General features: G+C 35.6%; 1 protein-coding gene across 1 annotated transcript in view; it reads right to left on the bottom strand.

Moving 5' to 3' along the window:
- Positions 1-14,582, bottom strand: part of Mybbp1A (MYB binding protein 1a) — a 75,307-nt gene that overhangs the window by 23,973 nt on the left and 36,752 nt on the right. Inside the window, exons 8-13 of the mRNA XM_089086373.1 lie at positions 13,189-13,588; positions 9,052-9,273; positions 7,002-7,232; positions 5,455-5,612; positions 2,762-2,899; positions 302-411 (exon numbers count right to left, since the gene is read on the bottom strand). Coding sequence (XP_088942499.1) covers positions 302-411; positions 2,762-2,899; positions 5,455-5,612; positions 7,002-7,232; positions 9,052-9,273; positions 13,189-13,588 — 1,259 coding nt within the window. The remainder of the gene's footprint in view (positions 1-301; positions 412-2,761; positions 2,900-5,454; positions 5,613-7,001; positions 7,233-9,051; positions 9,274-13,188; positions 13,589-14,582) is intronic.

Below are 14,582 nucleotides of genomic sequence, written 5' to 3'. Positions count from 1 at the left end.
CCCGTCTATGTATAAGATCAGTCTTTTTGCCAGAGCTAATCTGTGGATGACCCACCCGTACAACAGGCAAAATAATTCAGTGACAAACTTGTAAAGTTTGGACATGACCAATAGCCTCCTCTTATCTGTCCTCAGGGAAGTTGGTGTTAACCTTCTTGAGGCTCACCAGCCACTATCTTTCAATACTGAATGTTCTATTATGTAAGTAGGGGTGAAAAGCTTTTGTGAAGCTGCTGGAAGGTAACTCAGTAAGGTAATTTTTTGATAACCCCCAAAGATTAAAAACACAAGCTAAACTTACTTTGAGTAGCAATAATGATGAGCTGCATCAATTTTTCACGGATCAATTGAGAATCTAATTCGATAGAATCCACCTTTGGCTTCCAATCTTTCATCAGCTTTAACACGCTCCTATAACAATTCAATCATTAATAGTATCCCTACGCAGGATGGGGGATACTGGGTTAATTCTATAAAATTCATCCAAAGCATTCTTAAACTAAATTGTTGGCATGAAACATTAAAAGGCATCAAAATCGAGATGTCGTTGAGTTCGAAAAGAAAAGGCATATCTCGCTCTTTTTTTGTGTAAATAAAAAGAGAAATTAAATTTGAATTGAGCCCGAACTATTCAGCAATACACTGTGGACTTTTTAAATTTTCCATATTTGTAAACTATGAGAAAAAATAACAGTTTCTACAAACAAGTCTAAAAGCCTTATTTTCACTTAAACTAAAATTATGAAGATGTAGATACACCATTTTGTTTTTTGCACAACAACACAGGAACCCTTTTTCTCCAAATAGTCTCATGATTTTCCCCCAAGGATCAAAGCAAGGTGCATCTGTTAGCCATCCAAAATAAAACAACTCGTTAAACAACTTCATCAGTCGAAATTCACAAGTCATACAGAAAATGATGACACTCATCGATTTTTGAATCGAGACAAATCGAAAAGGAAAAGTTTAAATAGTTTCTCGATTTTCGTCGACCGATGAAACGGCGCTGACGGAAGTATACAAAATTCAAACGCACAATCAGGACAAATGTATACATTGTCGATAATTTACATAGTCAGTATGTTTAATAACGAAGCTAAATTCTCTTTGTCAACCAAAACTTTTTTCGTCCAATTGGGTAAATCTTATAAAAACCAAAAAAAAAAACAAAAAACAATTAAATTTTGGGAACATATGAAAAGTTACAGATGATTATAAATTCTAAATATTTCAAAAGAGGCCAAGGGGCATTCTCAGCTCAAATACATGTGCACCCTATATAGTTATTGACATTGGAAATAACGACATTGTCATCTACATTGTCAATGTCAGTTATGTCAATGTCAGTAATGTCAGTTATGTCAGTAATGTCAATGTCATTGTCAGTTACAATGTCAATCTACATTGTGATTGCTCGATATTTCCTTTTGCATTTAATGCTTTTAATGACCAAATAGTAACATAATTTAATTTGATAAGGAGGGAGAGAGATATGAAAAAGGCAGGATGTGCCCGTTCATAGGAGATATAAAAGTTCGTACACCACAATTCCAGGCTGACGATTATTAATTTTGTATACTACAATTAACGGAACAAAACAATACTCTGTATTGCTGCAACAAATTATACTAATGTGAAGCTCTGTATACAAAATTTGAAAAACAAAAACCGTCGACAATGGCGGCACTTATTACAAGATCTCCTTGGCCCTGAAATGGTTTACCGATTCTTTTTCCTTTTCTATGGGTTCTGGAAGCATAACGTAATTACTAAAATGCTACTGCAATTGTTAAGTTTTTTTTTTTACATTTCCTTCAACATACACGTAACCAGGGGCGGGCTTAATGGTTAACTTACCCCCCCCCCCTTATATAAAAACATTAAAACGTTTCTATGCAACATAATTTAGTTTCTACTAAGAACTCCACATATTGGAGTAATTCTGTCCTGGATACTTCCATGGATTTTAAAAGGTTTATAAATTCTATAAAAAATATAAATCAAATCAAATAATTTAAATTAGTCGTATTTTATGCCATGGAGTGTGGCCTAAGTTAGGCCATACTCCACCATAGACATAAAAAAGTTTTACTCCATTTCTCATCAAACTATATTTTGTAAACTTGCCCCATAAGCTTATCTGGAAAATTTTCACCTAAAATTCGTCGAAGTCAAAAGCAAATTCCCGCATTCGAAACACTGGGTCAAAAATTTTAAACTCCATTTTAATAACTGTACATACAGGCCACGGCAAACATAAATTTAAGTCTTTTAAAGAAATAGCTTAGACGCGTGTCTGAGCATATATTATTTAATACTAATGTTTATCTTTTTCTCTTTTTGTTATTTAGTGTCGTTTTGATGTTGAGAATTAAGAGAGTAGAGTTAGAATTCATTTTTATTTTCTCGTCTTGCGCATTGAAAGTTTTTAATATTAAGAGAATAGGCGATAATTTGATTTTAGTGCATTAGTTTCAGCCCTGAAGTATACACAAGGCATGTGCAGTCTTTTAAAAATTAATGTAAACATTTACTGAAAATAAAAACGCAGATAAACAATCACTTTCCAGACAAACTTTCTTCAATATTGAAAAGAAAGTGCTAGAGATAGATGTTTAGAACTTTCAGAAACTAGCTCAGATATCTGTTCTTGAAAATCTCTGAAAGTTAAATTCCCTAAGCTTCGTTAATTTCTTTAAAATACTAAAGAAAGTCTGTCCGGAAAGCGATTGTTTACCTTATTGAAAAAAAACGTTCATACCTAAGTTTTTTCTGCAGTTCGCCTTGCACAGGACTTTTTAACGCTTCAACATAACACTCCGATACAGCTAGAAGCATCATCAGAATCAAACGGCTCTCCGTAACCTGATTGAGCATAATTTCTACCAAATCTAGTGCCCTGAAAACACGAAAGAATTACCGGAGCGGTAAAAAAAAGTCTTATTAGAAAACAATTATGTTAAACAACTGCATCACGGACGCGACGACATTCCAGACAAGAGTGCTTGGATTGCGGATAAATTTGGTTTTACGTCTGCACTGGGAAAAATAAAACGGCTATTAGGACAATGGTACGATTTACAGCTCAAAGTGGACACTCGATTATTTGTCAGTGTTATCAAAGTAAACAGTGGTTTACTTTGTAAAATTTCGGAGACAATAACGGTGTCATTATGGTAAGAATAGTGCGCTGCTCCCACGGCCTCAATAAAGTTAATAAAGCTGTCCACAAAGTTAATAAACCGTTTTCCTCCCTTAACTTTGTTGACTTTTTCGCTGTTGGAAAAAAGTTGAACTTTATTTCACTTTTTCAAGAAAGTCCACGAAGTTCAGCCAGTAGCAGAAGACTTGTTGAAAATCACAAATAAACCACATACAAATTAGTGGTTACATATATAATAGTGCATTCTTGTTTTAAATGTTTTGCTTGGTAAAAGAATAAGGGTTAAATTAAAAAATATTTTCATTTATTATTCAAAGGAAAAATGCTTAAAAATATGGTTTCTCAGCTCCACGTATGATTATATCAGTTACATTTTATGAAAAATTGCTGTAAAGTCAAAAAGGTGAAATCCTTGTGTGAGTGGGACAAACTTTACGGTTCTTACTTTTATAAAAAACTTAATTAGCTTTATTGACGCCATGGGAGTCCTGCATAAGAGGCTATAGTTCTGAGGGGCACGTTAACCCGACAAAAAAAAAGCTGAACGAAACTTGTAGCTTCGTTCAGCTACAAGTTCTTAGCAATAACTCTGCAATATATTGCATTTTTTACGCTTGGATTTTACTACGGGGAAGTCCGAGCCCAGAGGTTCGCTCAATTGTGTGTCTGTTTTGAAGGAGTCTTATTATTTGACAGGCCTTATGTTTTTAACCCTTGAGCACTGGCATCAATTCATAAAAATTTAGAGAGAGGGGGGGGGCTATTTTTTAAAATTTAGGGAGGAGGAGCAAATTTGTCATTTTTTTATTTTTCTAATGAAAATGCCCAAAAAATGCATTTTTAGTGAGAATACCTCAAAAAGGCACTTCAAAATAAGAAGGTGAAGAAAAGAATCTAGGGGGCACATTCCCCCCTTCATCGACCCGACTACCCTGAGTAACTCTTACTAGCCCCCATCTAAATATCGTCAAAAACTATTTTGCCTCAGGTTTATTTGAAAGTTTCAAGTTAATCCATTTCTTTCTTTGGCGGCAGCATTATTCAACAATGGCATTCAGCAATCGATTAACTTAGTTTAAACAAAAAAAAGTTTAAAGAAAGAAAATCCGTTGCCCCTTAGGAACCTGATCAAACATGTACACAATTTTATGGACAATGATATGAAACGTTTTGAATATAAAGCAATTTAAATCACTAACAAGCCATAAACATTCTTGATGGATTTCGAACAAAGTGCAATTTTTCAGCAGTTCAATATTGTGCACTTAATCAACATTCCAATTATATGGAGGAGGGGGAGGATGATACAAGAAAAGCGTACCTGTTATTTCAATTTCAGCGTCATAAACTGTTTTCGACAGTAAGCTACAATTTTTAAGCAGCACATTTCTATACAAATGCGTATCTACGTAGAAAGGCTTTCATGTCTTGACAAATGTCTGTCCAGACATTAATATCCAGGCATTTCCACTCTACACGCAAAATTAGGTGTTTTGAAGCACCAAGTTACCGATAAGCACCCAATCTTAGAGTTTAGAGTTCTCTGTCTAAGAGTTTAAATTCTACAAATCAGGATGCCTCTTTTGTCACTATATTTATTATCTAAGATTAACAGAGGCACTCAAAATACTTTTCAGTGGACTTCCATGCGCAAAGTCAAACTTATGTGTTTAGGTCTTAATGAGCCTGCATGTGGACGGTGCTTCAACAGAGCTGACGACATAAACCGTTTTTTCAAACTTCATAAAATGTCTTCTGTTCATAAATTGTCTATATGTACGTTAAAAAAAAAAAAAAATGAAGATGAAAGGATGTGAAAATACATTTCAAAAAATTCATATTAATATGATAAACATTCTTTACTGTTCATTATGTTACATTATTAAAGTTCTTTTATGAATAAAAGATATTTAGAATTTACAGTTCCAGCTTTCTTCTGCATTTGAATCAATTTATATTTCTATAGTCTCTCACATACCAAATACTATACTATACTCATTATAATATACAATCACTATACTATCTATATTCATTAACATACCACATACTATACTGTGTTATCAAAAGAAAACTATCATCAGCTCTGCATAACAGAAATTAACTTGACCAAGTTGATTGTCATTACTTCAAGGTTTTTTTTCTACTGTCAAAACTCATTCCAGCTTCTGCAATGGTTAAAGATTTATCGAGAATGCCAAATCAAACCAACTGGGACGCTCCTAGAAGCCAAATTTAAAAATAAGATCGGATAAATATTATTCAGTTTCCGTGAAAAAAAAAAGTGCTTTTACCTAATTTTGAAATGTAATCTTGCTAGAGTGTTTTTTACTTCCGCTTTTGTAGGCTTCTTATTTGGTTTTGTAGCAATATGGGCTTTAAAAGCCATTCCTAAGGCACTATCCATGTCTTGCATCACATCATCACTCACTTCATCCAAGTCAATAGATTCCTAGACGAAAAAAAAGCAAAAAAATCATGAGGCAAAAACAACGTACGCTGCCCTTCATATGCCCATCAGTCGCAAATGCTGCCGTTCACAAATATTTCTTTTTTTCTTGCTTTTTATACAATACAAAAAGACCAGATACGTTGAGCATTCCAGATACGTCACTAGCCGTTCACTTAGGCTAGCGTCAAAATTTCGTTTGAAGGAATCAAGTACCGGGATCGATGGAATAGCCCAATTATAGAGAGGGTTTCAAATAAAACTGCAGCATCAAATTTATCTTTCAGTCATCCAGTGTTAGGAATCTTAGACGTAGGCAGTCAGAGCGATCGGTCAGATGAGCGCCATGTCCATCATCGGCCAGAGTGTGCTCTGTGCCTACGTGGTCGCTATCGTAGCGAAATGAAAAACCTTGACCCAATGAGAGATCGCTCCTAAGAGTCGATGTAACTTTAGAAGACAATAATTGTGCGACACCCATCTTTTCAATGGGAGGCAGCAATAGAACTAGAAAGTCCATATTTCGTGGCGACAAAAATGAGAGTTTCCTTAAAACGGGACAAAAAAGGAAAACAAAGCACTATGAAAAAAAAGCTGTCCCATTCAAACTATGTGTAGTAAATTTGACTATATCAAGAATCAGAAATTGATTTTAATAAAAAAAAAAAATTAAAGACGCAAAATGCAAATTGCGTAGTTTAAAACATTCTGAAGTAGCCACTTTACGAATAGCCTACGGGATGTGTGGCGAGATACGGAGTTTTGAAACACCCGCTTCCCTGATAGGATGCGGAATAAACGGTTTGGGCATAAAGTATATATGCCCCAACTTACAGATAAGCGGGGTCCTTTTCCTTGTCTCTTTTGAGCCTTGAACTTTTTTGTACATTAATGGTAACTAGTAATTTTGGACTATCCAGATTGTTTGAGCGCAAGTATTATTGTCTTTGATTGATCTATTATTTACTGATTACTTGTTGAGCCCACATTTTCATTTGTTTTCGATGTTAAAGACTCCCAGACAAGGCATGTACGCAACGGTACCTCGGGAGCAGGTCCACCCCGAAATGTTAAATTTTCTTTAATTTCTGTACACTTCTGATTGAAATTATCAAATAGAACTTGTTTGTTTATTGTATTCTTAAACCGTATTCTTGTTGGTTTGTTTTTATCTTCTGTACTAGTCCCCCCCTCCACTAAAAAAAAAAAAATCTGCACGAGTGTCTGTCCCAGACGTGAAGCCAAATTATTTTCCATATAATTTTATTTTCTATATATATTTTACACTATCTTAGTTAAAAGGTTTACCCGTGATATATACATTCGAAATGCATTTAATTTGAAAAACAGTTCCAATGTGGTCAACATCACAATTCTATTAGATAAACTTGCCTGATCAGTAAGAGCTGCGTTGTCACCCAAGGCCTTTTGCAGATCTAGTTTCAACTTGATTAGAGCATCATTTCCGCCAATGTCTTCGTCTTCATCCATTTCTTCATTGACAAGATCTTCTTCCTCGTCATTTTCACTACTTTCATCTTCTTCATCTTCACTGATATCACCATCTTTTTTCTTGTCAGGAAGTATGTATACTTTTCCATCTTCTGATGTAAAATGTAAAACCTAAAACAAAATACCTTAATGAAGACACACTAAAAACTCTTCTTGAGGTACCATTCACAGAACATTTTTACACTGGAGAGTAGGAGAAAAGTCTACCATATGAAACGTCAGAGAACTCCTGTCCCCCAAAAAATTTTGGGAGAAGGACCTGTGGAAACGCATAGAACTTCAAGATATCATGTTCTAAAAGAAAACCTTTTCCTTCAATAGTCAGATTGTTTATCTAAGAAATGATATATTTTTAGGCCCAGGCGCTTTGTGGGAGGAAAGGGGTCCTTCGGAAACTTTCTCTACTTAACTGTACTTGTTAGGTAAGATATGAATCATTTATCAGTAGAAACATAACAATACTTGGGATCAGACGTCAAAACAGAGAAGAATTCAAATGCCACAAAATATGCCACTTAACAAGCCACAGAACAGGACAAAACCTCAGTGAATAGATAGGCATTGTTTGGTCAGTGCAATGGTCGATATTCCTTTTTCATCTAAAAGGTCTAAAACTTCGTCTTTCACCATCCACCATGAAACCACTGACGATTGTGGCTCCTTTTGACTATCTCATACTGTCTGAGTCTAGGACCGAACTCGACACCCTCATCAGTTTTGGTAGAGTCCGACCTTTTTGAAATTCAAATCAAAAACAAAATTTAAAAAAATGTAAATTACAAAACGAATTAATGGCTCTCGCTTCGCTCAGGCGGCATCTAACACCTTTGGTCCTCCCAAATGGATTGCGTCATATACTGCAAGTGGATTATATCATTTTGACAGATACTTTACAAATTCATTCTATTTGCTTTGTTTTAGAAAATATGATTAGCCTAGGTTTCGTATGGTGTTAACTATTGAACATGTTCAAATCCACAATGTTTGATTCATTAGTATAAGAGCGCGGCATCGGTAATATGGTTTTTGGAAGCATATTTCTTTATTGCAAAAAAGAAACACTGTTCAAAATGTCTTGTTTCAATAAAACATAAATAAAAATTGAAAACTTAAGGAGACTTAGGGTGGGGAGGGTATTTTATTCCTCATAGTTTTTAATCGTTTTAGATTTGAGGTCTTCCTTTATAGCAACCTCTGTTTGTTTTGTTACTTTTTTTTGTTTCGTCAAGATTTAAAGGATGTATTACAAACCGAATTGAATCAATCACTACAGCATATCAAATAGTTCATGTCAATGAGCTGCAAGTAAAGAGCGACTTGCCATATTAGTGACCAACACCCTAGAAAACACAATTTTGGTAACAATTGACATCAAAGAATTGGCATTTTACGCTGACTCCAAATAGCCTACATAAAATTCATCAGGTTTCATGTCACCAATCAAAAGCCACAAGCCTGATAAAATTCACTTGATTTTTGAAAAAGAGGGGAAATGCCAAAAAAACTGCATTTTTTTTGTATGCTTACACCTTTTGAGTTGCTTAAGCCAAGATGAGGCTTTTTGCTCATTAAAAAAAACTAAAAAAAACTGACAAGCTGAAAAAAGACAAACATCACCTGACACATTTCATATCAACGGATAATACTCTCAACCCAACAGATAATACTTCCCAACTACAAAGATATATCGTTTAGCTGTGCGACGGCACTTTTTGTTGCTCGTTGCCGTTGTCAAGTTATGCTGGAATAGGTTATCAACTTTTGCAAGAAAATGTGTTAATTATTGCAAGATAACAGATTTCACATAAACTATAGCTTTTAGACATATCAAATAGGCATTCATTCCTATTATAAACTCCTATAAGATAGAGATCTTAAGAAAAACACGTAGAGAAAACAAAATTATCACCTATCCAAAAGCACAACTTACATCTAAGACTGATTTAATAGCATTTTCCGTCAAATGGGGGATCAGCAACTTCCAGACGACATTACACAAGTTTCTAAGACTAGATTTTTCTTGACCTAAAATAAACAGCAGCAAATCAGTGAGGACCTCAACCCAAGCAGGCTCCTCCTCATTGACTTCCGATTTCCTCTTCTTGCTCTTCTTCATTTTCTTCTGTGATCTCTCCAAGCATTTGTCAAGGTCCTGAAAAAAAATTGAACAAATGCATCAAAATGTTAAGAACATGCTAAAATACTAGCGATAGTATTAAGAGAACTAATGCTAATACGCTCGTAAAAACTAAAATACTATGATAATAAAAATGATTATCTTCATTGTCGTATATAACCCCTCCAAGCACTTATCAAGGTCCTGAGGACTGTTATGCAAATATTAAGCCTAGAAATGAAGAGGTCAGTCATCCAAAGGAAATGTTATGAACCAATAGCGTAGTTGCTAAAGGTCCTAAGTTTTAAGAACGTAAGACGTACGAACGAACGTATGGAAGTTAATCATGAACACTTCATTTTTCATCGGATGACCTAAAATCCGGCTAAGGAAGTGCTATTCCACACTTGCCAGAACTTAGCCTTAACTTATATAGGCCGTTTTTTTTCGTTTTTTTTTTTTTGTTTTTACATAGGAACAAAGTCACGAGCAGCAAAATGTGTATCCCAACAACTTTCTTGGATACCCTAAGCTTCTCTGGCGGCATAGAAGGATCTAAGGTATAAGGTAAGATGATGTAAGGCGAATCAAATCATTTTCTCAGGGGAGGAAGTCAAAGAATTTAGCTCAAACACCAAAGTTAGCACAAAACACAAAACGTACACCAACTTTCTGATTAATTAGCCCTCATATGAACAGTTTACCTAGAAAATCAATTAAGCGATAAAAAGGGGCCTAAAAACTATATTTGGGAAGTGCAATCTACAATACAGGATCATGCCAGCAAGAAGTCGAGCTCAGAATGTGCCAGCAAATGCATCCTTTTACCTTAAATCTGACGCAGCCAGCAGTACTGTCTCCGACTGAAGCTGAGGCTGTTCAAAAGTAAGGGTCTTTCGACACTTCGCTATGGTTCCAAAATCTACCATTTGACCAACAGCTTGAAAAGAGACTACTCGCCTTCGAAAACATGTGTTTAAGACGCCTTCTAAATATCCATTGGACTCAAATAATAACAAACGCTATTGTACGACAGAAAACGTCTTAACCACTGATAACCGAAGTTGAAAAACCTCAAGCATGCAATTCTCATGCCCGAAACGCAAATACCAAAATCTTCCTCAAATGGCATCCATGCGGTACTAGAGGAAGAGGACACCCCCAAAACACTCTGACGTAGCTACCGAGCTGACCTCACAAATCTCAACGCCTCGCTCCAATCCAAATTGGAAGATCTTTGGGTGGCTGCAGCGATGAGAAATAACTGGGGACTCTTCTTAGACACCCTAAGCACCTCTGGAGGCACAGGAAGATCTAAGCTCTAAGGGCAAATGCAGCGAGGTCAGACCTAGAGACAGATCAAACTTTTTTTTTCTCAGGGGAGGTGGTCAAACAAAAATATGAACTTTCTGACCCCTTATGTCCAAGCGTATATAGTAAATAAAAATTTGACTCAAACACTTTAGAACTTCTTAGGCTTAGAAGAAACACTTGGCTGAAAAGAACTTCAGAAACCCTGCACTGGACCATAAAACATGTTCTTGTTAATGTTGACTGCTATTAGGGGGAAAGATAATAATACGACTAATTGGAAAAAAAATAATCCCTTGAAGGGGTACAGGAGGTAATTTCAAATTTTTAATTAGTATTTCCGTTAAAATTTTACATTTCCGTAATCAAAAGGGAAAAAAGAGTAAGTTTTATATGAAGGATGTGGGTAAATGTTCGCTAAATAAATATATAAAAAACAACAAAGAGAAAAATCTCATTGAAAAAAAAAACAACAAACGAGACTGCGGCCAGTGGAAAGAAAAGAAACGAAAAATGCAAAACAATGCGTATATTTCGCCTGTATCCAAACAAGGCTGCTTCAGCACCAAAGAAACAAAAAAGGAACAAGATAAAAAAAAAATAAGCCAAAACTAAAAAACAATAAAACCACCACCAAAAAAAAAATAAATATATACAATTGGCGCAAACGGATCCACGTAGGGAAAAGATGCTTTTATAGAGTTACTTCAGTGAGAACACCAGAGTAACTGAGAAAAAATAAAAAAATGGAAATTATTGATCCCTACGTGGATGAGTTTGCGCCAATTGTATATATTTTTTTTATCTTGTTCCTCTTCTGTTTCTTTCGTAGCTTTCGCAGCTTTAGTGGCCAAATCAGCTGAAGAGCTCAAAGCTCCTCTGAAGTTAACTGAAGTTTACCTATATTCCAAAAAGATGAAGCTGGACGCATCAAAGACAGAGATTGTCATCTTCTAACGTAGAAAACCCATGGGTTATTCATTTATCTATAATTAAGAGTCAATAAAAATGACCACCAAGTATAAATATTTGGGGTTCATGGTTACAGCAAATGGGAACTGGACCGATCATATTAAATCGATGACTTTACAAGGTAAGGTGCCTGCTTGTGCTCTACTTCGACAAGACAGTATCTTGGGAATTAAAAACAAGAAGATGCATAAATATCCCTTCACGATCAAAGTCTTTACAGTGGCCTCTTATGGTTGCCAGTTGGGGTGAGACAGCTATGGTGAAACAACTGGAATCTTTTCAGTTTATATATTTTGAAAGAGTTACAAGCTTCCAAAATAACTTTAATATTTAGTCCTTAAAGGTTATCTGGGTCTACCAGATTTGCACTGTATGAGAGCAATGTAATTGATTAAGTTTTTGCAACAGATAATACGTTTGAATGATAAACGCCTGGCAAAGGCAGTCCACAGAGAGATGTTAAGGTCTACTAAAAAGGCAGCTTGGCCACAACAGGTTGAAGTTCTGCTGGATAATATAGATCTCTCATTGGCATGGAATGATGGTAAGGGTTTCCTCGGTAAGGTTGTATAGCATCTTCAGGACAGAGATTCAGGTTTTGCTAACTGGTCAGGACAAATCTAGCAGCCGTACAGGATTGAAACTGAGTCTATCGAGGAGGGTTCTTAAGTGCTGATTGCAGGCGTGAGCAAAATACCTACCACAGCGTAAGGAACACTGAAAATTTCTATGATGGGAATGGCTCAGAAGGTAAGTGTGCTTGCCCCCTCTGTGGGGTTGTTGGGGATGGTCTGGACTATTTCTTTAGTAGATGGCAAACATCGGTGAATTTAAAGAAGAAAAAAAACTTAAGGACGTTCCGCTGCTCCCAGGTATATTGAGGTCTACTTTGAGAGGCCTAATTATTGCGCTAGGGTCTTTTAATAGAGAATGGCGTAGAACACCAGAAAGCAGTGACTTAGATTTGACGAGCGTTATCGAGATTTGACGATTTGACGAGCGTTCATGCTAAGGAGTTTTTGCACCTCCTGCCAGTTATTGAATGTTCAGAGTGCAGTTAATCACCATTTCCGGTACTTACTATTTTCAGTTTTGGTAAGTCAGTTAAGCAAACAAATTAAATAATTAAGTTATAATAATTAATTTAAATAACTTCTTGAGTTTTAGTAATCTATGTTATTGTAATTTACATTTTTCTAAGCATTTGTACTTTTGTATTCACATCCGGCTTCTTTTATCTTTTTTGAAACAATTTTTCTTCATACCAAGAACAAAAAAGAGAGAGAAAACAGGAAACGAAACAAGAAACGAACATAACAATCTTATCACGGCTGCTTCATCACATCTCATACAGTTGATTTTTCTGACAACGACTTTATGAACGTGCCCAATCAAGTTTTTATTGAATGTCTTCCTTAAGCATCCAAAAATCACAGCATTACCATTCCTTGTCTAAACAACAGAACATACCTTATTTCATCAAAAGCACCGTACAAACAAATAAGTTTTTATCGCCTCCTGAACAGAATTTGATTTATCCACCAAGCGATGTGCGTTTTCATATCTGCCGTGAGAAATAACTGATGTAACGATAGAGACAAATAAGCTGTTACTGGAAAAATTCTTGATTTTTCCCATACCAAAGAGTAGTAAAAAAAAAGAAAATACCTCAATAATTTCATCAACAACCTCTGCATCCTCTAGCAACACTAAAGCCACATTTGCATAAACCAATACAAAAATGATTTGACAAGAGTCTTTCTCTTCAACAGCCATCAACTTGTTCAGCGTTGCAACAATATTTTCCCAATCTTTTTTGGCCTTGGCAGATTTAAAAAAATCTTCAGGCAAAATGTTAGCAATCAATTTAATTGCGTCTGAAACAACATCACACCACTGGCGTACTTTAGAGGAAGGTGGCTCCAATATTTTGATAATCTGCTCGCGAACAGCCTTGGAAACTTCTTTGGAGCCTTCAGCAGCAGAAGTATACCCGATCGCTACCAGCTTTTTAACAGTAGCTGTAACGAGTTCAGTGTTGGATCTTAGAGAGGGAGAACGCATGAATCTGGAAAAAAAAAGTCAATTACGTTTAACATGTATCCCAAGTGTTTTGAAGAAAAAGACGCAACTCAAAAAGATGATATTCAGAATTGTTGAGAGACTATACTAGGCGAATACAACTTTCCGTCATCACTACAGATGCTCAATTACTACAAGTAGGATCATAGAAGGGAGCAGCCAACATTTCAGAACAAGGGAACGCACCTTCGGAGGCCGTTTCCTAGACTGTCAAATGTTACTTGCAAATAACATTTTTCGGTCATTTAATCGTTAAAAACTGACCCAAAAATTACGTTTTCCAATGCTAAACATACCCCCTCCCTCCCCACCACCCAGAAAGATCTAGTGTGATTTGAAATCACCATGTTCTCTCTTAGAGCTTTTCACTACTTTAAAACAGAATAAAGACAGGAAAGATAGGAAAATACGCTGAAAAACATATCAAATAGCGTATCTTACACAGCTCCCAGTAATTCAGTACAAATTGCTTCATTAGGAAAAATAAACACGTTTATCGCTAAAATCTAAGGTTCAAACATTTATTACTGTTCTAGAATATGCCATGATTGAAAAAACGCTCACCTAATGCAACCACGATTACAGCGTTTTTATGAAAGAAGTATCGCTTGTCTAACAGGCAAATTTTAGCCCTTAATGCGCTTTTTATCATAGAAATATGTTACATGGGCACAGGTATATCCATTAATAGTAATTTAACACCTAAATCCATAATATGAAGCTAAAACTAAAATCCCTAACAAATGGCAAAAAAAAGCTTGTAGGCACTAAAGGACGATTCCAACCTTCAATGTTTAAAGTACGACAGCTTTCAAAGTTACTGCTTAATTTAATACGGCACCCTCTTTCAGGCTAAAATTGCAATGAAAACAACACTAGGCATAATAGTAACAATAGAACGGGAATCATAATTCACAAGATCTTGAGATTAAAAATTAGCAGAAAATTTGACCTCAAAATTTTAAGTTGAGAATGAATAA

This window comes from Artemia sp. Qi Xiang Cuo, chromosome 3 (assembly GCF_049724085.1).
Source record: "Artemia sp. Qi Xiang Cuo chromosome 3, ASM4972408v1, whole genome shotgun sequence".
In the NCBI taxonomy this organism is placed as follows: Eukaryota; Metazoa; Arthropoda; class Branchiopoda; order Anostraca; family Artemiidae; genus Artemia; species Artemia sp. Qi Xiang Cuo.
This window is presented reverse-complemented; position numbering and strand designations above follow the sequence as displayed.